This window comes from Gymnodraco acuticeps, unplaced genomic scaffold, assembly GCF_902827175.1.
Source record: "Gymnodraco acuticeps unplaced genomic scaffold, fGymAcu1.1, whole genome shotgun sequence".
Lineage (NCBI taxonomy): Eukaryota > Metazoa > Chordata > Actinopteri > Perciformes > Bathydraconidae > Gymnodraco > Gymnodraco acuticeps.
The window spans coordinates 3,164,462-3,188,938 of NW_022989947.1; the positions used below are offsets into that span (position 1 = coordinate 3,164,462).

The 24,477-nt window shown below is 40.3% G+C and overlaps 3 protein-coding genes across 3 annotated transcripts; 2 read left to right on the top strand and 1 right to left on the bottom strand.

The window, feature by feature from the left end:
- Positions 1-778: 778 nt before the first annotated feature.
- Positions 779-3,511, bottom strand: si:dkey-266f7.9 (uncharacterized protein LOC100006223 homolog). Its single transcript, XM_034210417.1, has 4 exons — positions 3,412-3,511; positions 2,541-2,621; positions 1,567-2,137; positions 779-1,155 (listed from the first exon to the last, which is right to left on the bottom strand). The coding sequence occupies exons 2-4, from the start codon at positions 2,606-2,608 to the stop codon at positions 787-789; spliced, it is 1,008 nt and encodes a 335-aa protein (XP_034066308.1). The 5' UTR covers positions 2,609-2,621; positions 3,412-3,511; the 3' UTR covers positions 779-786.
- Positions 3,512-12,507: 8,996 nt separating this feature from the next.
- rpz2 (rapunzel 2) lies at positions 12,508-14,981 on the top strand. Its single transcript, XM_034210457.1, has 2 exons — positions 12,508-12,632; positions 13,892-14,981. The coding sequence occupies exon 2, from the start codon at positions 13,945-13,947 to the stop codon at positions 14,629-14,631; it is 687 nt and encodes a 228-aa protein (XP_034066348.1). The 5' UTR covers positions 12,508-12,632; positions 13,892-13,944; the 3' UTR covers positions 14,632-14,981.
- A 729-nt stretch (positions 14,982-15,710) lies between these two features.
- Positions 15,711-23,896, top strand: krit1 (KRIT1 ankyrin repeat containing). Its single transcript, XM_034210458.1, has 16 exons — positions 15,711-15,900; positions 16,497-16,666; positions 17,121-17,277; positions 17,435-17,527; positions 17,625-17,754; positions 18,306-18,549; positions 19,073-19,188; positions 19,311-19,454; positions 19,556-19,712; positions 20,278-20,385; positions 21,384-21,540; positions 21,928-22,246; positions 22,376-22,463; positions 22,557-22,763; positions 23,347-23,463; positions 23,584-23,896. Exons 2-16 carry the CDS (start codon positions 16,565-16,567, stop codon positions 23,671-23,673), a joined length of 2,229 nt encoding a protein of 742 aa, XP_034066349.1. The 5' UTR covers positions 15,711-15,900; positions 16,497-16,564; the 3' UTR covers positions 23,674-23,896.
- Positions 23,897-24,477: the final 581 nt, after the last annotated feature.

Genomic DNA, 24,477 nt, shown 5'->3' on the forward strand with positions numbered 1-24,477 from the left:
AATAACAATAAACATAATAATAAAACAATAAAAATGTGGTATTCAGCCATTATTAAAACAGCGGGCCCAAATCCTGGATGCCCATGACGGCGGGTCTGAACATCATGCTTTGGGGCTGTTTTTCTGCAAAGGGACCAAGACGACTGATCCATGTAAAGGAAAGAATGAATGGGGCCATGTATCGTGAGATTTTGAGTGACAACCTCCTTCCATCAGCAAGGGCATTGAAGATGAAACGTGGCTGGGTCTTTCAGCATGACAATGATCCCAAACACACCGCCCGGGCAACGAAGGAGAGGCTTCGTAAGAAGCATTTCAAGTTCCTGGAGTGGCCTAGCCAGTCTCCAGATCTCAACCCCATAGAAAATCTTTGGAGGGAGTTGAAAGTCCGTGTTGCCCAGCGACAGCCCCAAAACATCACTGCTCTAGAGGAGATCTGCATGGAGGAATGGGCCAAAATACCAGCAACAGTGTGTGAAAACCTTGTGAAGACTTACAGAAAACGTTTGTCCTCTGTCATTGCCAACAAAGGGTATATAACAAAGTATTGAGATGAACTTTTGTTATTGACCAAATACTTATTTTCCACCATAATTTGCAAATAAATTCTTTAAAAATCCTACAATGTGATTTCCTGGATTCTTTCCCCCCATTCTGTCTCTCATAGTTGAGGTATACCTAGGACGAAAATTACAGGCCTCTCATCTTTTTAAGTGGGAGAACTTGCACAATTGGTGGCTGACTAAATACTTTTTTGCCCCACTGTATGTTGCCTCCTGCTAGTAGTTATGGGAAATGTTGGAGCATCTTATTTCTCCGTGAAGAAATTCTATAATTGAAACTTGGTTTGTGATGAGCTGCGTAAAATACCGGTCTTTGGACCTCTCTCAGTTGGAAGTCAATGATCATTTGAATAGTAGGAGCAGCAGGGAAGTCCATGCATATGATTCCAAGGCGCTGCTTCTGGTCCGTCTTGGCACTCAGGTAGTCGAACAGCTGTGCGTTGACACGCAGAGCCACAGCGCGGGGGTACGCAAACACGCCAGTTCCACTGCTGTACGTAAGATAGATCTGGGCCAGGTTTCCTGCAGGAGCAGCCTCCAGGTGGTGATACACACTCTGCCATTTGTCCTCCACATGCAGGAGTGTGGGTACCTACAGGGAACGGCACAATTTAATAATTTAAAAGCATGAATATAAATTACTTTTGACAAGTGTTTGTTGTGGCCTTCTCTTTTTATTATTAAAATTATTTATTTATTTGTTATCTTTAATATATATTTATTTTGTATATGCATGCTTCTTAGTTAACATTAAGCTGTCTTTGGCTCTTTTCTGCTGTAACATTTCCCCTCTGTGGGACGGATAAAGGTATTCTGATTCTCTACTGATTCCCCTCAGTTTATACATGTTGAAAGGAGGATGTGATGGTTTACTTTAAACCCGAATAGCAAAGGAATACTGGATATAGCAACTATTTTCTCTCTTTCTGGGGTCTAGAGTTTTGATTTGTTGATTTCTATCGCAAAACTTACATTGAAATGTTTGAACAATATGTTTCCATACCTTCCAGTCATCAGCTATGTCCATGGAGCCATAGCGCACCCCCAGGTCTGGTCCAGGAAAGTCCTGCAGGACGATGAGTCTCCCCCGGGCCTCTCCCACGGTCGGCACAATCCGGCTGTGCCACAGCAGGTCCCAGTGAATGTAGCGGTGGATGTAGTCTACCACAGCGCCGTAGATGTCGTACGTCTCACTGCACTCCTCCTTCACACGCATCAGCACTGTCTCGCTGGGATACTCCCACAGGAAGTCAGCCACACCCTGCAGCACGTGGCCAAAGTGCCCCCGCTGGTAAGACACCCCGTGATGGAGTTTCAGTTTCCCGTTGATGTGACGGAGGCGGACGTCCAGGTAGCGGACGCCTGCTCGAAGCTGGGAGGCCAGGCTCCAGGTCTGGCACTCAGCGTACACCCCTCCGTACAGGGCCATGGTGTTGTGGGTCCCGGGCAGGGTGACCTCAGACAGCGGCTGGTCATCCGGGATGCTGGCCATCCAGGACGGGTTGAGGAACTCCGGGTTGGGCGTGTCATCATAATCAGGTCTCTGAATGGCAGCGTGACTCAAACCGTTGACTCTAAATACAAAACAGGTTTTCATTTTCTTGTTCTCAGAGAATGTCTAGGGTTGGCGACTTAGTGTTCATGATATGGGTGCTTTCAAGCTCACCATTAATGAATATAATTAAATACGTGTGGTTATAATAGTTTGTGTTGATAAACATTTGTATATGTTTTAAGATGGAAATGTAATTACTCAAATTGTATTCATAATTTTTTAAGATTGTGCATCAGTCTGAGGCATTCAAAGGTGTTGTTTTGCTTTTGTAAAGCTGAGTTTTTGTGTCTACTGCATAAAACATGCAGTGGGATGAACAAAATTAAATGAAATTGGATTCGTACTAATGTGAATGAATATAATGGTATTTTGTATGTTAGATCAATGGCTTATCAATCTGAATTTTTGTTCAGTTTGCTCACCCCACCAGAATCATCAGCATCAGCGTCCTTTGCATTTTCACTCGCCCTCCCCTGATGCCGCTCATCATCGACGGATCAGTTCTGAGGATCAGCAAATAAAAGACAAGAAAAACACATGTAACTGATACATGTAACCCCTAATTTAATATAATATGAATAGAAAATTAGCAAAAATGATTGCCAATAAAATATATACATTTAATTAGCCAGAGTAAACATCTGATCTTATTAATAAACAAAAAACGAATTTGTCTTTACTTTGGTCATACTGTGTCTGTTGACATCGACTGTATAAATCCTTCAATATATTTTTTTTAAAGTATTTTTCCAAATATATGTTGAAAGAGTACTATGGTGTTGATGATGATCAGAACAAATATTGTTTAAACCTTTGCTCTTACTTTTTTGCGTGCTAGTGTCACTATAAAAATGGAACTTCTGTATATCTGTATCAGATATAGATGTCATTTAGTCTCTTGGATTGATGTCATAGCCTTGACCCCAGCACTCGTGATTACTGTATTTGTTAAGTTAAAAAAAGAGACCAATTCCCAAAATGTACATATATCAGAGTTAGGCAGCATTATGGGAAAACAATTTTAGTTAAATCTTTAACTGTTCAATTACTGAAAGATGGTAAAACAACATTTCCCATGAGCTCTTAATCTTTCCTGGGAAAAAGAAAAAAGAAAACACGTTCCCTTTATGAAAGTATGTCAGCATAAATATGAAAACAAAGTGACAACAATTCCATGCCGGTCCGAGCTGGGCTCGACCTCAGTGTACCCCGTCAGGCTCTCACAATAGCAGGGCTTAAGCCTTTTTTCTCATCCTAGACTGAATAAAACCACCCCCTGCTGCCGCCTCAAACCTGCTTATGTGTTCGTGTGCTGCTCTGGTCCTCTCCGGTTCACACCTGATACCAGAAGGTGTTGGTGCTCAGTCCGGTCCGGGCTACCTGAGGAGAGAGAGGGGAGAGAGAGGGGAGAGAGGGGAGAGAGGGGAGAGAGAGAGGAGCCGAGGGGCTCCGAGGCAAAATGACAGCGCGTGGAACTGTGATTTTATTGTGAGAAATACCGTAGTGGAGCAGCTGAGCTCTACGTTACAGAGCAGGGGTGGAGCAGAGGGGTGTGTTTGTGTGTGGGGGGTATTCATATGAACACATCCTTCATTTGTGGTGGTTTAGAAACACATCAATTCATAAAAAATAAAAAAGTGGATCAAAAGTTTACAATGAGGATCTTTGTCTTCCATTTCATAGTTATTTTACAATACAATAAATAGAGTTTTTTTATCTGGTTAGTAATAATAATCATTAGTTTAGGTAAAAAAACATTAGGGGCTTTTCTAGGTGCATCAACTACAGCTGAATGCTTTCCCACAGCGTTTCTTATCAGCTATGGAACATCCAAAAATAGACCCAATATTGATGTGTGTAAATACAAAGGTAAGAACTTCCATAGAGAGAACTTGTAGAATGGTTGAAAATTAACAGAAAAACCCAGTTCTGAGAATACAGGATGTAAGATTGGTATTGTATTCTGTGGCGGTGTTAATAGTGAGTCTTGAAGTTCAGATACAGATACAGTAGATTGGGTCATAAAGAATCTAAACACGTGTCCAAATATTCACAAAAGCATATAACCATCACTACAGAACAGATTTGCTCTGCTGTTGAAGGACCCAATATCTCCATATGACCTGAATAACTTCTCATCATATCAGTGTGGGGGAACCTTCTGTGTGGCAATGCAGGAGGAGTCACCGACTCAAAGGAGACACGGAGAGAGCTGAAGCTTTGATGGCAAACACTGATGGGTTTATTTGGAGCTTCGGCCGGAGAATTCACAAAACAAGTCAAAGAGTCAGAGGTTCTGACTTCACGGTAGAGTTGCCATGTCAATTCTGAAGAACTCTACCCCAGACCCATGTATTTAGCTAGTTCAGAGAGAATAATCAACATTGTGCATAACAAGATAGAATCATAACACCTCTATCAGCTGACGCCAACAGGCAGGAACAGGGAGACAAAAGACTGAGAGCACAGCAGCCAAGGTTACAGGTGCCTGTGCTCAGTCAGGACAGTATGATCTGATAAACTGGGTCAAAGTTATGGGCCTTGGAAAATATTTCCCCAACAATCAGGGTTGCATATTTAACTGTAAAAAACTTAATTTGCACAAATGCAACATCATGTGACCCAATAACCCTTTAAAGGGCTGAAAGAATACTGTATTGACCTGTTGGCCAGGGTCAGCTCTCTGAATGCTGAGGTGCCAGAGGCCCTCAACAGCTAGTCAGAAGAGGAGTAGTGAGATTCAGCACATTGTTGGCACTGGCTCAGTCCATTTTATTGACATTTTCAAACTTTTCTGGGACTGTGGACATCTTTTTAAGGTATATGGTCTTGGTCTGAAGTAGTAAAAGTGTCACTGTTTGACTTATATTCTTCTATACAAAATTGGATAGTCACCTCACAAGCTGCCTAAGAATTTGTTTTCCTATCCTATTCCTTTGTCCTGTACTATGAGAGTGACATCATTAGTGTGTGAAGGTCAGGGAAAGTGTGTGTGTGTGTGTGTGTGTGTGTGTGTGTGTGTGTGTGTGTGTGTGTGGGAATGTGGCACATGGAAAAGTCTGCAGATGTTTTCTTTTTGTGTCTCTTATCGCTCGAGGGAAGTCAAATATTACATTACTTGTCCTTGTTAAGTAATATTTGGTTAGCTGTCAGATTGTATACCAAGAGTGAATAGAAGATAACTTTTTGGACTTTTTTTAATAATAAGTCCAGGTGAATGCGTTGAACTATTCAATTTTGACTTTAACCCTTTCTATAAATATAAAATATAAAGTATTTAGTGTTTTTTTAGGTGTGCTTAACTCTTATGTTGTGTTCGGGTCTCCCGTGACCCGTTTCAAGTTAAAATTATATAATAACTACGCTCTAGTTTTTTTTATCAGAACAAGGCTTCATGATATCCTCCACAACAGCTATATAAACACTACAAAACAGATTTTGACCATTTTTGCCAAGTCTAAAGGTCTCTAAAAAAAAGTGTATAATTTGGTGTTGGTCACTCGGGGTCAAATTAGGCCCAATCAAGATTCATCTTTGATTTTAGACACCCTACCTTATTATTTATTTACAATAATTATTTATTCATTAAAGATATTTAGTTTGTTGTCAAAGTGTAGCAAAGTTAACATTATTTAATATTTTAAGGTTAGGGCCTTGGAGTGTGTGAAGCTGATCAGGAGACAGTCATGTATTGCTGAGTGCCATAATGTAATTCTTCTTAACACCACCAGATAGCACTAACGTAATACATCCCCAAGCATGGCTTTGCATTTTAGTACTTCTACAAGTATAAAATGCTTTAAATGTTATTGATACAAATGTCAGCATTTGAGTAAGAAATATATTTAAACTTTAAACTTACTTTGATGTGCCACAGTCATATTCTACAGAGCTGTCACCAAGGAGGAGGAGGACGGAATTCGAAAGACGTGAACCAAGGCATCCAGAAGAAGAAGTTGCAGGAGAATATGGACAAACAGAGAGGCCCTGGAGTTTTAATATAAACTCAAATCTATAGTTACCTGTTCAATCATAAATCAGCAAATCACAGTAAGTGCAGTACAGTATGTCACAAAAGCCATGCTTGCACTTTGTTGTGCATTTATTCTTTCGGCAACATTTTGTCCACTGTTTCAACATTGTTTTGATATTTCTGTTTGAAATTAACTTCATTCTTTACTGTATTTCAGGTACTTTTGTTAAACGCCATGAATTTATATAAGGTTTTATAATCAGTATACATTTTGAGTTAATTGTTATTGGTAGCAGCCCTATGGTAGCAGCACACAAATATAGAATCAAACCAAAGTAATCATGTTACATTTGAGGAAGATTTCATTATAATATAGTGTTATGTAAAGGTACATTTCAAATGGATTATTACTTGTTTATGTCACTAGAGGACCAACAAAAAAAAACACACACACATGCCCTTTTCCAGAAAAACAATTGTCACACCTTTGATGAGTTTTACTGTTTCCCTTTCAGTATACAGAAACGTTTCTTCTTGTGTTGTCACGATTCTTCTTTAAGACTGTCAGGGCGGAAGCTATTTAAGGACAAAGAGGCTCATGACGTTCATGTTTTTATGAATCATCAGAATTACATTATAGCATTGCAGATTCAATGTTGGGGAGGGTTAGTGCAGGGGAAGTACAGTGGGGCAAAAAAGTATTTAGTCAGCCACAAATTGTGCAAGTTCTCCCACTTAAAAAGATGAGAGGCCTGTATACCTCAACTATGAGAGACAGAATGAGAAAAAAAAAATCCAGAAAATCACATTGTCTGATTTTTAAAGAATTTATTTGCAAATGATGGTGGAAAATAAGTATTTGGTCAATAACAAAAGTTCATCTCAATACTTTGTTATATAACCTTTGTTGGCAATGACAGAGGTCAAACGTTTTCTGTAAGTCTTCACAAGGTTTTCACACACTGTTGCTGGTATTTTGGCCCATTCCTCCATGCAGATCTCCTCTAGAGCAGTGATGTTTTGAGGCTGTCGCTGGGCAACACAGACTTTCAACTCCCTCCAAAAATTTTCTATGGGGTTGAGATCTGGAGACTGGCTAGGCCACTCCAGGACCTTGAAATGCTTCTTACGAAGCCACTCCTTTGTTGCCCGGGTGGTGTGTTTGGGATCATTGTCATGCTGAAAGACCCAGCCACGTTTCATCTTCAAAGCCCTTGCTGATGGAAGGAGGTTGTCACTCAAAATCTCACGATACATGGCCCCATTCATTATTTCCTTTACACGGATCAGTCGTCCTGGTCCCTTTGTAGAAAAACAGCCCCAAAGCATGATGTTTCCACCCCCATGTTTCACAGTAGGTATGGTGTTCTTTGGATGCAACTCAGCATTCTTTCTCCTCCAAACACGTCTAGTTGAGTTTTTGCCAAAAAGTTCTATTTTGGTTTCATCTGACCATATGACATTCTCCCAATCCTCTTCTGGATCATCTAAATGCTCTCTAGCAAACTTCAGACGGGCCTGGACATGTACTGGCTTAAGCAGGGGGACACATCTGGCACTGCAGGATTTGAGTCCCTGGCGGCGTAGTGTGTTACTGATGGTCGCCTTTGTTACTTTGGTCCCTGCTCTCTGCAGGTCATTGACTAGGTCCCTCCGTGTGGTTCTGGGATTTTTGCTCACCGTTCTTGTGATCATTTTGACCCCACGGGGTGAGATCTTGCCTGGAGCCCCAGATCGAGGGAGATTATCAGTGGTCTTATATGTCTTTCATTTTCTAATAATTGCTCCCACAGTTGATTTCTTCACACCAAGCTGCTTACCTATTGCAGATTCAGTCTTCCCAGCCTGGTGCAGGTCTCCAATTTTGTCAATTTTGTCCTTTGACAGCTCTTTGGTCTTGGCCATAGTGGAGTTTGGAGTGTGACTGTTTGAGGTTGTGGACAGGTGTCTTTTATACTGATAACGAGTTCAAACAGGTGCCATTAATACAGTTAACAAGTGGAGGACAGAAGAAGTTACAGGTCTGTGAGAGCCAGAAATCTTGTTTGTTTGTAGGTGACCAAATACTTATTTTACCGAGGAATTTACCAATTAATTCATTAAAAATCCTACAATGTGATTTCCTGGATTATTTCCCCCCATTCTGTCTCTCATAGTTGAAGTGTACCTAGGATGAAAATTACAGGCCTCTCTCATCTTTTTAAGTGGGAGAACTTGCACAATTGGTGGCTGACCAAATAATGTTTTGCCCCACTGTATGTATTTATGACCTCAGTATTTGTTAAATATTCAATGATGTTTGTATTGATACATCATTTTTTGGACATTGTTGCTGTATATCCACCCTCACCAAGTCACATAACACCCCAGCACCAAACATCATCATCGACGGCTTCCCAACACCATTCGCTGCCGAAGTGAAAAGTCTCGGTGTCATTCTGGACGGCTCCCTCTCATTCGCACCACACATAAAAAACATCACCCGCACCGCCTTTTTTCATCTTCGGAACATCTCCAGACTCTGCTCATCTCAGTCCCAACCCAGCACTGAAATTCTGGTCCCCTCATTCGTCACATCCCGGATTGATCACTGCAATGCACTTCTGACTGGCCTTCCCATCAAACTCCTCAATAGACTGCAAATAATCCAGAACTCTGCTGCCCGGATCATCACCCACACCAACTCATCCGACCACATCACCCCCATTCTCACTCAGCTACACTGGCTTCCTGTACGCTACCATATTGACTACAAAAACATTCTACTTGTTAGGGATTAATTTTGTCTTTACTTAAGATATTTGACCTTTCGGCCTGTTGACATTTACGACGAACCCTAAGTCTGTTATCTGTGTTAAGGAATGGGAAGTCTCAGCTATTGCTGACATTACCAGTTTTATGACCGGTCAACTCTCGGTCACAGAGCCATAGAGTCAGATAAGTGATTCAGTGCCTCCAGGTGTTCACATATACCTTCCCCCAATATGTGGGTTGACTCTCTGTAAAACTAGTTAAAAGGTCTACCAAGATGAGAGGGTGATCAGAATTGACATGACAACCCACCCCTGCAGTCAGAACCTTTTGCTGCTGTGACTTGTGATATTAATTCTCCGGCCGTATCCTTGTAATAAACTACCAGTGTTTGACATCAAAGCTCCAACTCTCCTCGTGTCTCTCTGAGTCCTGACTCTCCATTGCTGCAGAAGTTTCTCTTACACTACTCATATATAAAGCTCTCCATAACCTTGCCCCCATCTACATCACCGACCTCCTTCAGGAGTACACCCCCTCCCGCACCCTCCGCTCTTCGTCCATAGGACTTCTCACCGTCCCAAGCTCTCGCCTCAAAACCATGGGTGCTCGAGCTTTCAGCTGCTCGGCTCCCAGACTCTGGAACTCCCTGCCACTGCACATCCGACTGATTCCATAACAACATTCAAAACCCACCTGTTCAAACTGGCATTTTCTTTATAAACTGTACCCTGTGTCCTTTTGTGTCCTTCTATAGTCCATTTACTGTTGTTTGTCTTGTCTTACCCCGGCTGATACTTCACTAAATCCACTGTTTTAATTGTTCCCTATATTGCCCCTATGCCCTGTAAGGTGTCCTTGGGTGTTATGAAAGGCGCCCCCCAAATTGTATTATTATTATTATTATTATATTTAGAAAATACATGTTTCATGTCCTAATTTGCTAGTGCATTTTAGTTGCACCTTAATCAATCAATCAATCAATCAACAACTTTATTAATCTCGCAAGGGGCAATTGGTTATGAGCAGCAGCTTATGTCATGTACACAGGCAGGAACATACAAGAAGAAAAACACACAGATACACCCGGGAGCACAGATGTGAATAATTCTAATTTACACTATAAATAGTTCAAAGCATCACAATAATAAATAAATAATCAAGTTAAAAGCATTTTCAAGAATTTAAAAGTTTGAGTGCAGAAGGGATGAATGATTTAGAAAAGCGATTAGTCCTTTGAGCAGGTAGAGCATATCTTCGCCCTGATGGCAACAGACGAAATTCATGTGAAAGAACATGACCTGGAGAGTTCAGAATGCACTCTGCTTTCCGCAGAATCTGTTGGTTACAGAAGGAATTTAAGTCTCTCTGTTTCATGCCGATGATCTTGGAGCAGGTTTTAACAATGCTGTTCAGGCTGTTCCTGTCTTTCAGTGTAAGGCTATGGAACCAGCAGATAAAAGAAAAACAAATAAGGCTCTCAATGAATGCTTGGTAAAAACGACAAAGAATGAAGGGCCTGACAGAGAAAGAGTTCAGTTTGCGAAGAAGGTGCATTCTCTGTTGACCCCGCTTCACAATACACTCAGTATTCACATCAAATTTGAGGTGGTCATCGAAAATGGTGCCCAAGTATTTGTATGATGTGACAATTTCTTGTCATTGTGTATGATGCACTCCTTAGGAACATTCTTGTGACGTCTAAAATCAATGATCAATTCCTGGGTTTTGGAGACATTTAAATCCAGAAAACTGTCATCACACCAGGAAATAAAATCGGCAAGAGCACCCTCGGGCCTGATTCTGAGCCGCTAAGGAGGGACAAGAGGGCGGTATCGTCAGAGAATTTAACCAGGTAGCTGTTGTCTTGCATGCTCCTGCATTTATCAGTGTACATTATAAAAAGTAGGGGCGAAAGAACGCATCCTTGAGGCGAGCCCGTGGAAGTGATGACAGAGTCAGAGAGGTGTCCATTGACAAACACCTTCTGCTCTCTATTAGTTAGACAATTTAAAATCCATAAAACAAGTTGATCGGGCAGTTTAAAATGACATAATAGGCTCTCCACCAGGAGATGCGGCTGCATTGTGTTAAATGCTGAAGAAAAGTCAGCAAACAAAAGCCTGGCATGGGCTTGTGGCTTTTCAAGGTGTTTGTGGAGGGTGTGCAGTATAAAAAGCTTTGCATCCTCTACGCCTCTCCCTGCCTGATACGCAAATTGTAGTGGATCAAGTTCACCACCTATTACTGACATGACAAGGCCTTTAACCATTTTTTCAAACATTTTCATTACCAATGACGTTAAAGCCACCGGTCTGAAGTCGTTTAGGACTTTAGGATGAGGCTTCTTAGGGATGGGAATTACAGTTGAGGATTTCCACATATCAGGAATTTGGCTATTCTGAAGTGACAATTGGAAGATATGCTGGAAAACACCACAGAGTTCGCTAGCACAATACTGGAGTGTCCGCCCACAAATATGGTCAGGACCTGGGGCCTTCCTAATATTGACTCGTTTTAAGAGATTGCTAACATCATCCTTTTCAATGACTATGTCTGAGATAGGTGAGAGAGACTCTCTAAGGGTTGAGGTGTTTATGGAGAAATCATTTTTCTCGAATCGAGAATAAAAAATGTTAAAAGCATTGGGGAGGTCTGCCTCATTTGTTCCTTCAATGTTAATTGATAATAATTAATGTTATATCCACAGACCGTGGAAGCTTTTAAAAAAGGCCTCAAAACCCATCTATTCAATAGAGCCTTTCCCTAGACCTTTTATCTATTACCACCCTTTTATTTTATTTGTATTGTTTTTTTTGTATTGCTTTTATTCATTCTACCGTGTTGTGTACTGTTTTTATACTGTTCATGCTCACTGCTTGTAGCACTTCGGGATTTGAAGTCAAATATGTAGTGCTTTATAAATGAAACCCATTATTATTATTATATCCTTACTGCATAATTTTGCTCATGCAATAATTAAAGTTTTATTTCCTAAGACTATGTGAATCGTTGAACAAGCATTTATGTGATTGGTACGTTCAGGCCACTTTGGGTTACATGCCAACACATTGCTGATATACATTTTAATACAATCACAATGAAAACAGTGCCTTTTCTGTAACACTGTAGGCTATGTAGAAAGAAATGTTACTGATGAAAACCTCAAATGTAATTTTTATTCTCAGAGCACTGTAAAGAAAATTCCATTTGTATTGTTTATATTTTTAAAAACCAAATATTTCTGCTTGTTGTGAAACAAATAATCATATCTGAGAATATCTATTTTGTCATTTTGGTTGAACTGACCCCTCACATCTAATTGAATGTGTAACTGCTTAAAAACGTATTCAAGTGCATAAATCTAGACATAAATTGATGGAATATTATCAACTGTGACGTGTTCAGTTTGCATTGTCTTCATAGATTTATGTGATACTCAGACATAAAAGAGATCCTGTTTCCTGGTTTCACTTCTGTCCACTGATACTCTCTGTGTTATTTCTGATCACCAGTACTGGTTTGGAAGGTGTGTGGGAACCCGTGAGTAAAACAACACAATTAAAAGGATGCCCTGTCATTCACTGCCTGTGGGTGGAGCTTACAGCTGCAGTGCTTCTGGAGGAACTCCCCTCCTCCAATCAGCACAGAGCATGCATGAGTCTCTTCCTCATGTTTACTCCCTTATTTGGCAGGCAGGGGCTGGCCTTATTTGACTAGGGAGGAAAATGGTGGAAAGGAAAGTCAGACGGCTTCAGTAGACTGAGTGATTCCAGCAGTTTTATCTCTGGTGAGTAAATATCTGTCGTCTCATTGCTTTCTAATCGTTGATCTGAAGGATGTTTAAACTGTGTGTGATAGCTGAGTCAGCTAGGACTGATGCATTAACAGGATGATTCATGTGTGTGTCAATTCAATTCAATTCAAAACCTTTATTTATACAGATAAAACCCATTGAGATCATAGACCTCTTTTACAATGGTGACCTGCTTCAATTAGTTCCAAACATTAATACAAACATGACAGAAAACAAAGGACATTATATGATACTACAGTTTGTATACTAGTAGCATTTACAGACACCAATATTTTCTGATTGTATAGCGTGTGTGTGAGGCTGGGAATCAGGAAATGAGAGAACTAGGCTTGAAAACAAACAAAGTAACACTTCCTGTGTTAAAGTTAAAGGTGCCAAATAGCCAATAGAGCTTATTAAATTGAAGAAGCTGCTACATTGAAGGTTAAGGCATGTAAACATTTGTTTATTTCCAGTCTTTCTTGTATTACTAGGAAGACACACCCACTGTGGTCCCTGAATTTTCATGCAGGACAACATTGAGATGGATGATTAATGTCACAACTATGAGAACGATGCATTACAATCGGACATCATTTGTAATACTGCATTCTTTTCATAAGAACATCTTATATAATTAATCATTTCCAAAACACCACACTACACATTTTCAACTGAATGCTTAATTTGGATATTTGTTTATAGTTCAAATGCCCAAAATCCACGGGTTCCGTCATCTCACGTATGAATATTTGATTGTCTCATTTGATATTTAACCAACTCTCTAGGCAATTTTAATGCCAATTTAGGAAGTTGAGAGGATCTTCAATGGCTTTAACTATTTTCTGAAGTTTTATTTACCAATCAAAGAATTGAGAAAATTATGTAAAGATTAAATTATGAAAATATTAATTATTGAATTTTGAAGCGGTATGTGTAACTGCGGACAACAGAAGCCCCCATTGTGACCTGTTGCCAGAAACATTAGACTGTAAGATGACACATACAACAATATGGCATGTGTGCAGCAGCTGGTGACATGTGGGCCGTAGCCCGAGCAACCTGAGGCAAGCCATAAGTTAAATATCTAGGGAAATCCAAGAAGAGACCCTCTGAGGCAATCTTTTAGGTAAAGCTTTTAGATAGGGTCCAGAAGATCAAGCTAACATGCAGAGTTAGGATTCAGTTTTAAATCTACACTGGTTTAAGATATATATTTTTAAACATATGCTTATTTTTTTGTATATCTCCAGCCTCCAGACTCACTTTGTGTGATCCTTAACACGGCAGAAGAGCAGCAGCAGTGATGGCGGATGCAGAGAAGATCAAGAAAACAGCAGCCAAGGTGCTGTGCTGCGTGGAGAAGGTGACCTCCTTCGCCTCCTCCATCGACCCCATCTTTGGCATAGTCTCTTCCCTGGTTGGGGTTGCTCGCAAGGGCCTGATTGAGGAGGAGGGCCACGCTCTAGACAAAGACTTCCAGTCGCTCCACACCAAACTGGAGAGCATCTCCGAAAAGAACCACCAATGCCTGAGGCGGATCCGCATCGACGAGGTGAACGAAACCTACGGCAATTACGAGGAGTATATCAAGCACCAGTACACCGCCTTCAACAACATGGTGGGGAATGTGAAGAAAGATCCTGACAACAGTCAGCGCTACATGGAGAATTTTGAGAAGACTTATGAGAGGGACAAGAGTGACATGAGCCTGGATGTGTACTACCGCGGTGTGATGGGTACCAAGTTGCTGTTTGGAAGACCTCTGCTGAAGGTGTACCTGGACAACTGCGACGGCGACCGTGAGATCATGGAGCGCCGCTGTTCACACATCACCCACCTGTTCCACATGGGCCTCATCGCCCTCATGGCGTACACAGCTGTTACCGAGGACGACGAAGACGAGGTGCGGGAGAAGTGGGCCAAGAGGGTGGCAGACATCCAGGAGAAGATGCAGGACATGCTCAGTCAGTGCAAAGACAAGAAGTCCTGAAACTGTAGAGAGAGGAGGGAACAGTTTGCTGTGGTCCAAGGAAAACTGAAAAAATATGTTATAATATATATATCTGAATAAAACCAAAGCCATGTCTCATTTATGCACTTAAGCTGCACCTGATATTCTTAGTGGTGCATTTTAGTTATTGTATCGACGTTGTATATTATGTTTTGTTTCAAAGAGACCACTAAATGTTTCAGTTGCTTTGTGTTACATGCCAATATATTATATGCTGAAGTTTTGTACAATCTCTACAATTAAAATGTACATATTATTAGCCGATGAAGTTGAATATTGTGAAATTGATTCTATCCACATTAAAACCAACAATGTATACATAAAAAGGCCATGCTGTACTTGTTAGTACAATGTGTTATGATGAGACCCCTTTTGGAAAAGAACAGTTCTTCATACATGATTTGATTATACTTAACCCTAAATGAAACAGAAACCACTATCAATATAAACTCCTAAAAACTTTTTGATTTCGGTTAGAAGGTTAAGATACGGTAATCGTGTCTTTATGGGCTCTAACAATGTGTAAGAAGATTACATACATTTAGGAGGGGTATAATAACCAGGGAAACATGCAAGTTAGCTTAGCTTTGTTCAAGAAGAATAGATATGGATTAAGAATTAATTCAATTACGAATAGATATGGACTGGGACTCTAATCAGGCTGAAGTTACTTTACTTTATTTAAGAACAGTTTGCTCGTAAAAAAGGCAATAACTACTTTTATTATCAATTAACTTGAACCATACCTTAAGCAGGTGCACTTCATGCAGTTTAGGGAGATCATGTGGTCAGTTTCTGCTAACTCTAGCTAAGTGCGCAGAATGAAATAAAACGTGGGAATTTCAATGATTATCTCCTTACACGGCCTACACCTACACACTATGTCTAAAAATACATATTTTTCACAAGCACGCTTTGAATTCTTCTGGGGGTTTTTCAAATACTTCCAGGAAAGAAATACAACACATTTGAGTATGTCAATATTTAATGCTGCCGCACTGAGTCCCCCTCACCGCCAGAGTCCTCTGTTTTCCGAGCCGAGCTGCTGTCATGGAACGTAACGCGATTCCTCTGTTTGTGTGTGTGCAGCCCTGCCCCAAAGTTACAGGCCTGCAGCGACCGCAACACACATATCTGCCGTGGAAGTTCACCAGGAGCAGAGTCTGATGAAATAAACATGGTGAAACTAACCGAGGGCTGAGAAAAGCTGTTTCTGGTCTGCTGGAGGAAAAAGACACGAAGCTTTAGGTAAGTTTCATCTGATTTAAGAGCGGAAAAGCGGTGATGACGACTGTAGCATCCCGGCTACAGCTGCTGATTCAGACCTACAAGTTGATCGTGTTTATTGTACGGGAGGAAATGTGTCAACGCTAGTTTGATCCAGCAGCTTTGAGTGTAGTCTAAATAGTAGATAACACACTTTGTGTAATAACTGTTTGAAGACAACATAGTTTGGTTTCCGGGGCGTGACCTCACTTTGAACTCAACAAGTTGATGTCTGAGCGGATGGTTTTTTAATGTTAATGTATTGCTGTTTATTAGTTGTATGTCTATAAAGAGTGAGTTAAACCTGAAGCCTGTTCTGTATTGCAGATACTTGTGAAAAGCATTATTATAACATTCTCTTAAAGCATGCCATAAGCCCCGGTCTTGAGGTGCCTTTACTTTAAATATCAAGTATCATATTGATTAAATAAACATTTAATCATCATTATATATCATTATATTGCTGTCATTTGGTTGTTTCTGAATTTGGTTTTGTCTGAATTTCCAAGCTTTTACATCAAGCTCAATGTGAGTATTATGACAACATTCATAATGACATTAACTGTGATCTGTTTCAGGGATGCCTCTCCACAGCATTTGGCCCTTGTGTAGAACCTTGTGTCGGGACTGAGAGAGAGTCAGCAGGATGGGCAACGAGGACAGCCTGGAGGATGTGTTTGTGGCTGTCATTCGCCCGAAGAGTCAAGTCAGCCTGAGCTCAAAGGAGTACAGAGCCAAAGCTTATGAGGTAAATATCCTGAGTCAGAAAACAAATAACTTACTGGCCTCAATGTCTAAGCAAAGTCAAATTATATCATATCTAAAATAGAAGAGACAAAGAGGAAACATATCTGTCTTCTGAGGAATATACACTTATCAAAGAAAGCTGAATATAGTTAATGTTGTTTTTACATTTCCTTGTGTTTTACAAGGTTTTTTTGCACTAAAATAAAAAGATTTTTCTAAACTGCAACCTAATTTAAACTGACACTATATTGCCTTAAAAATAAATAAAAATAAAAGTATTTAAAGCAGTAAATGGTAAATCACCAATAATAAATTGAACAAAAATGAAAAACAATTACATTTAAAACGATACACTAAAACACCTAACCAATGACTTCTAAGCAGATTTTGAACCAGCCATTTAACCACCTTTCATTTCAGAATTGTTCAACTAAGCTTTTATGTTTCCTGAACAGATCCTGCTGATTGAAGTGCCTTTGGAGGGGAAGGAGAAGAAAAGAAAGAAAGTCCTCCTGGCGACAAAAATCCAAGTTGCAGGAGACAAATCCAAATCCATATTGGATTATGTGGACGAAACCGTCAGATCAATATCCAACAACCAAAGCTTCATCGGTGAGTGTTGGACATTCACACTCAAGAATAGTTCACATTTCAGCCGTGCATACAGCATCACAACTGCTGCCTGTCATTTAAAGATGTTGTTGCTCTTTAAAGTGAAGGAATGGTTTACTCATGACTCACTGCTGATCCTGACACTTTTGTGTTTCAGGAAAGCGTGTGGTTCATATGAAGAAATTCCCCCTCGATGGAAACAATGAAGGAAAAGAGGCCTCGCTTTTTGTCGTGCCAGTCAGTGTTAAAGGTGAGCGTAACACCAAGGATCCTTCACACAAAATCGATGCCTCAGACATTGTAAAACATTGTTTACATTCTGTATACTAATAAATTACTCTGAACAGACAACAGCAAGCCATTGCACAGCGCCGGGAGCCCGAGCTTCTACTGCTTCCAGGACATCATGCGGGTGTGCAGCGAGACCAGTGCCCACTTCTGCCCCAGCACCTCCAAGATGCTCCTGGCCTTAGACAAGTGAGGATATATTCAGATACACAGACTGCGGTCAAATAGTCAATACATTATGCCATATGTCTACCTCTAACCCCTTCATGAGTTCAAGTAAAGATGTGAAGGAGAATTCATATGCACCTGAATAATCAAACTGACTATGATGTTTTTTGGAAAAGCAACTTTCTTTATAAGTCATATGAGAACAGTAACAAACTAAATGTTGTATAATTCAAGTAGGGATTGCTGTCTAAAACAGAATCACATCTCCTGAGAAGGTTGATTTCTAGTCATACATAGTACACGTCTACACGATGGAAGAGTGAGGTGTTATTGATGGATGAATGGTGCCGGTAAAAGATAATCTAGTGTTCCCTGTTCTAAAGAATGTAAGAAAAGGAAGCATTGAAGTGGCTTTATTTAACATTTAGACAATTTGACCAGCTCTTATAATGGCTGACACCTTATTCTTCTAGGTTGTTTTATTAAGTCTGGAAAAAATACTACTCGACCGAGCTCTACTCTTTTCGGATGAAGCTTTAGAAAAGTTAACGTTGTCTCTTTGACGTCAACAGGTGGTTAGCAGAGCAGCACAGCGTGCCTCACGCCATCCCCGCCCTGTTCAGACCGGCACCTGTTGAGCGGGTGAAGACCAACGTCAGCAACCCGGCCTACAGCAGCGAGGGCAAACTGAGTGAGGAGGGTCTGCACATGGGCTACACCGCTCTGGAGATCAAGAGCAAGATGATGTCCCTGGAGAAGGCAGACATGTGCATCCTCAACCCGCTGTACGGCTCAGATCTGCAGTACACCAACCGAGTGAGACAACCCTCTTAAGAACCAGGAGATACCTTATAGAAATGGCTGGGAAATTGACACGATTTATGTAGTAGACCAGGGGAGATTGGTTGTCTAAAACAGTGTTTCTCAAACTTTTTTATACCAAGGACCACTTAACCAATAAAAAAACACTCGCGGACCACCTAACTCCACAAATATCCAAAAACACATCGTTTTTTACAAATCGCCTGAAAATGGTACAAACAAGTGGCAACATGTGTGATGAAGGTGTTTATCTGGGCTATATCATGCAATGAAACTTAAGCTCGCTCCATTGCGGAGATATTCCCGCGAGAGTGCGGAAAACTTACATTTATTTATTTATTTCAAATGTGAAATTTTACCAATATACTCACGGACCACTAGGGGGCGCTCACGGACCACACTTTGAGAAGCACTGGTCTAAAACATGGAAGTGTCCTTTTGTTAGTACTATAAACTTGAAAAATCATCTCATCCCCTTCCCTTTGTTTATCCTCTTTGTCTGACTTTTTGTTTGCAGGTGGATAAAGTTATCATCAACCCTTACTTTGGTCTCGGAGCGCCCGACTACTCCAAGATCCAGATCCCACAGAGGGAGAAGTGGCAGCATGGCCCTAACTGTGTGGCAGAAGACACGTGAGTGGTTATTCTTACATGATCCACATTGTTTTGACCTTCTTCTCCAGTCAATTGCTACTCCTTTCTGTGTCTAATTTCTTATTTGGTCATGAAAATAAAATGAAGACAATTCTCTGCAGGGAGCGCCAGTGGGTGGAAGACTTCCCTCTCCACCGCAGCGCCTGTGAGGGAGACACAGAGCTGCTGCTGAAGCTCCTGGACAGCGGTTTCTCTGTCAAACAGCTGGACAGCGACCACTGGGCTCCCATCCACTACTCCTGCTGGTACGTCTCATCTCAAGTAGCCAAAAGCTCTCACTTTCTCCGATTTTTTGTTTGTGTTGTTTATGCGTTCTTGTGGTAAAGCATAGTTTGGTTCAATGCAGGCACGGTAAAGTGGAGGCGACCAAGCTGTTACTGGAGAAAGGTAACTGTAATCCCAACCTGCTGAACGGCCAGCTCAGCTCTCCGCTGCACTTCGCAGCCCGGGGGGGCCACGCAGAGATCGTGCAACTCCTGCTGCAGCACCCCGAGATCGACCGGGTACGACATGTGACGTTTACCTAACATTTGCCGTGTTCCTCTTAATTTTTTTCCCATAACTACTATGGATGATTTTCTAGCTGCTATTATAATTCAACATGAGATATTGATCACCCCTCCACCTACTTTCCATTATGAACAATGAACACTGTTTGATTTGTAATATCAGTAAAGCAATAGAAATCGTATATCTATTGTAAACTTGTTGAAAAAAACAGTGATTGTTTCCCTTAACTACTTGAGCCTTTTTTAAATGTAATTTAATGATGTCTTTTTTTCTGTAATGCACAAGCAAAATAACATAAATGTCATGATAAATTATACATGACCACAAGGCTTTTTGCAAATATTAATACAATTATGTCGATAACTTGTTCACAGCTTGACAAATGTAATATTTTATGTTCATTGCACATCAAAAATTGCAATATTATTTGATGATTTTGTAAGTATGATTTTTAGACAAAGCGCATATGTATGAAGACACACTATATTACATCTCATAATATAGTAATTATGTAAGACAATAACCAGTCAATACTGATATTGACGTTCCCACCTACAGCACATGGAAGACCAGCAGAAGCGCTCCCCTCTTCAGGTGTGTGAGGAGAACAAACAGAACGAATGGGAGGAGACGGTGAAGCTCCTGCAGCAAACCAGCAGCAAACCTGTGAGTCACACATCCCACACTCACCTAATTACTTTGCAAACATGACACTAAAGTGTTACACCACAGTGTTAAAGCTGATCTCATGCCGCTTCCAAATTGCTTTGGCTAGAAGTATATCCATGATATTGTAAGTTACTAGGGTTGCAAAATTCCGGGAATTTTCAAAGATGGAAACTTTCCATGGGAATAAACTGGGAATTTTCTAAATTGAAGGTTGGCTCTTCGTAGGGAACTTAAATATAGTTGGGGAAAGTATATTTTAGCATAATCTTGACTAAAACAAACAGATGCCATTCAAGTACACTTGAATATCCATGCCATAGCACACTGCTTACTGCATGGCTATTGAGACCACACCCCCTACAGGCACTCAACATTCCTGTTTTCATTCTTCAATGAAACAAATAATTGTTCAATAAAATAATTCAAACTTGTTCTGTTTTACTTCAAAAAAATTAAATAAGAAAATCTGTTGAAATGTCATGTTTTTTGTTTAATTTTGCATCTAATATTTCCAAAATTCCCCAGCTTAACTTCCCATGGAAACTTTCCGGTAACTTTCCGGAAATTTACCGGAAATGTTCCGCCCCTTTGCAACCCTATGAGTTACACATTTTTATAAGCTTACCACACTTTGTCCATAAATGGAGACTTTTCTGACGAGACGTTGTCACAGCCTAAAGTATAAACTTACTCCATCCATGCATTTTGATTAAATCAAGCTTTTGTTGTGGTTTATGTGTATGTTATAGTGTCCATACACTGTGTCCCAGCTGTGCATTTGTCTATTTTTAAAGAACATGTCATATAAAAAGAATTGTAATGCCTGCTTATATATATTGAATTGTTAAGGAAGAAAGATGCTTTTACATCTTTCTGTGGTAGTTTAGTCTACTGCTCGTTAGATGATACTAACTCCTCAAGTGTTGTCCTTCAGATCAAACAAAGATCTAAACTGTTTCACTTAGTTTTTAATGGTACGTTTTTGTTCTCCACAGTATGAGAAGGTGCGTATCTACCGCATGGACGGCTCGTACCGCTCTGTGGAGCTGAAGCACGGCAACAACACCACCGTGCAGCAGATCATGGAAGGCATGCGTCTCTCACAGGACACACAGCAGTACTTCACCATCTGGATCTGCTCCGAGAACCTCCGTGAGTTCAATCTTAAGACACATGTGATGAAATTGCTCGTAAATGTATCCTCTCGCTATAAAACCAGCTAAGATCTCTCAGTGATTGTGCTCTTATGTGAAATGTCTGTTTGTTTTTCATGTATTGTGTCTTGATATGTGTCTATGTTGATGTTACACATGGAGCTGCTGTGATGCAAGTCACATTTCAGACTTGATCTGACCATTAAAGTATTACCGCATCGTAAGACCTGCTCAGTCAACTTCATAGGATTTTATCAATATAAAAGTTATGTTGGAAAAATGTGATCAAATGTAGTATATTTGGTTTTGATTTAGGGATAATAGTATTACAATAATAAATGCAACAAAAACTATTTCAGTAACATTGGTGTACATTGTGTGTCAGACCTGCAGCTGAAGCCTTACCACAAGCCCCTGCAGCACCTGAGGATCTGGACGGAGATCGTGACGGAACTGACGGTGCTGGATCCTCAGAGGGAAACGCCTCAGCTCTTCCTCCGCAGAGATGTCAGGCTGCCTCTGGATGTCGAGAAAAAGATAGAGGACCCTCTGGCCATCCTCATTCTGTTCGACGAGGCCCGCCACAGCCTCCTGAAGGGCTTCTTTACTGCGCCCGACAGCAAGCTCATCACACTGGCCAGCCTCCTCCTGCAGATCATCTACGGCAGCTATGAGAGCAAGAAGCACAAGCAAGGATTCCTCAAGTAAAATATTGTTTCTAATGCTTTACAACATTTTGCACTGACCTCTTAAATGATCCTTGTTGTCTGTGATATGCCACACAACCAGCTTCAGTTGTTGTATACAGTAAAAGATGCATTTCTCCCCAACAGCGAGGAAAACCTGAAATCAATTGTGCCGATATCCAAAGTGAAAAGCAAGGCGTACCACTGGACTAACAGGATTCTTCATGAGTACAAAGTACACTGGGAGTTTTCATTGTACATATTCCTCTCCATCTTTAAATGAAATCCACCTGCTTCACTGACAGGCTGTTCTCTCCCTCTCCCACAGGCCCTGAGCACCAGTGAGGGGGTGAGTAAAGAGATGCACCACCTGCAGCGGCTCTTCCTGCAGAACTGCTGGGACATCCCCACCTACGGAGCGGCCTTCTTCACGGGCCAGGTCTACACCAAGGCCAGCGCCAGCAACCACAAAGTGATCCGCGTTTACGTCGGGATCAACACCAAGGGGCTGCACCTCATGAATATGGAGACAAAGGTGTTGCCATGTTTTATTCTATGTTTTAAACACCAGATGTTTTAATATGTGTTTTGTGCTTTTGTAAGCGGTGAAAACAAGATTAACTTGTCTCCACTTAATCCTCAGACACACCAATGGAACAATCAGTAATAACTAATGCCAGGCAGCAAAGAATTGTTTAAACCAACAGAAATTAGTATGTAAAAAAAAGTATTCAAAATACATCAAGACTATCTCCATTTGGTGCTGCCAGATAACATGGAGTCCTGTTTTGAATATTGCACTTTATTTAAAACATTTTATCAGTATTATTTTAGCTAATAATTGTACCTATTTATTTAAACATAATACAGCTTCAATTGTAAGTTTAGATATGTGGAATAAGATATACTTTTTTAAGGATAATTTTTCCAACTTAAGGGGAAAACACAATGTAAAAAGGGTTACATTTAATACGTTTGTAATCATTTTTGATAGCTTTTTGGTGTTTTAATTGAACATTTGCTGTAATCTTTCTCTTTTTGCATGCTCAGTATGTAACAAAATAATTTCCTAAGTTGGGATCAATAAAGTATCTATCTATCTACCTCTGCCCTCCCAGGTCCTTCTCATCAGTTTGGAGTACAGCACATTCATGTGGCAGCTCGGACATGCTGACCAGTACTTCCAGATACACAGCGGGGACAATAAGATGAACTTCATTGTGCACACAAAACAGGTAACTGCTACAGGATGTCAAGCTAAAACTAAGTAAATGGTTCAAGGTTGTTTTTAAAATATAGTATTCAAATAATGTCTGAATAACCCGGTCTCAATTATGTTTATCATTTTCTTGCAGGCTGGCCTTATTGTGAAGCTTTTGATGAAGCTGAGTGGACAGATGACATCAAATGATAAAAGCGTTTTGGACAAATATGCCTATGGCTGAAAAAGTGTTTAGGAAACCACAGCTGCCAAATATCAAAGTTTTTCTTACTGACTTTCATTTGACTGCAATATGTTGGCCTTTTCACAACGCCTCGTTATGTATATTATGCTTACTGATATTTGTCACAACCTCACATTGTGTATTTTTGACCATTCATATATTTGGAGTGCATGTAAATATGTTTATTTAATGTTTTGTTTTAATAAACCGATGTATGAATGACGATGTGTTGGATTTTGTGCTGAAAACTCTGAACCACAAATTGTGCTTTATTAAAAGAATCAAATGATAGATGGTATAGAATAGGCTGGTGGCAATTGTAAAATGATATGTTCATGAAAATAGTTTTAAAGTGAAGGAAGTTGGTGGTGTTGTGTGGAGACTATAAAGAAACCACTTTAAGTCCTCAACATGACTAATAGCTTCAGACTGAAACACTAAACACACAATAGTATTAAATCATATTTAGGTGATGCAACCATGAAACAAACTGATTAATGTACATGAAGAAAAAAACTACATATTGCAGGTTAATAACATCTAAAAAAAGACCCAAACTTAACTTTATAATTGTAAGCCAATTTTAAGTCATCCTTATTGATGAGCCTCTAACACACTACCAGTTGGCAGCAAACTGCTGGCTTATTTTCCATAATAAATAATAAATGTCTAAGTGCATATTATATTTCCTTACCTCTCTTGGTTACCGACACTAACCTTTTTCATTATTTAACGTGTTTTGAGGGAAACGTCAACGTTTGAATTTAACTAGTTTGATTTGTAGTGTCTGGGCATCCTATCAAT

What these genes read in the sequence shown, in the direction of transcription:
- si:dkey-266f7.9 (XM_034210417.1), bottom strand. Translation starts at nt 2,608, where the DNA reads ATGATGAGCGGCATCAGGGGAGGGCGAGTGAAAATGCAAAGGACGCTG. An exon ending in ATGCTGATGATTCTGGTGGG is followed by an intron (nt 2,138 to 2,540) that starts GTGAGCAAACTG and finishes TTTTGTATTTAG; the next exon opens with AGTCAACGGTTTGAGTCACG. An exon ending in ACATAGCTGATGACTGGAAG is followed by an intron (nt 1,156 to 1,566) that starts GTATGGAAACAT and finishes CGTTCCCTGTAG; the next exon opens with GTACCCACACTCCTGCATGT.
- rpz2 (XM_034210457.1), top strand. Translation starts at nt 13,945, where the DNA reads ATGGCGGATGCAGAGAAGATCAAGAAAACAGCAGCCAAGGTGCTGTGC.
- krit1 (XM_034210458.1), top strand. Translation starts at nt 16,565, where the DNA reads ATGGGCAACGAGGACAGCCTGGAGGATGTGTTTGTGGCTGTCATTCGC. An exon ending in AACTGTGTGGCAGAAGACAC is followed by an intron (nt 19,189 to 19,310) that starts GTGAGTGGTTAT and finishes AATTCTCTGCAG; the next exon opens with GGAGCGCCAGTGGGTGGAAG. An exon ending in AGCAAACCAGCAGCAAACCT is followed by an intron (nt 20,386 to 21,383) that starts GTGAGTCACACA and finishes TGTTCTCCACAG; the next exon opens with TATGAGAAGGTGCGTATCTA.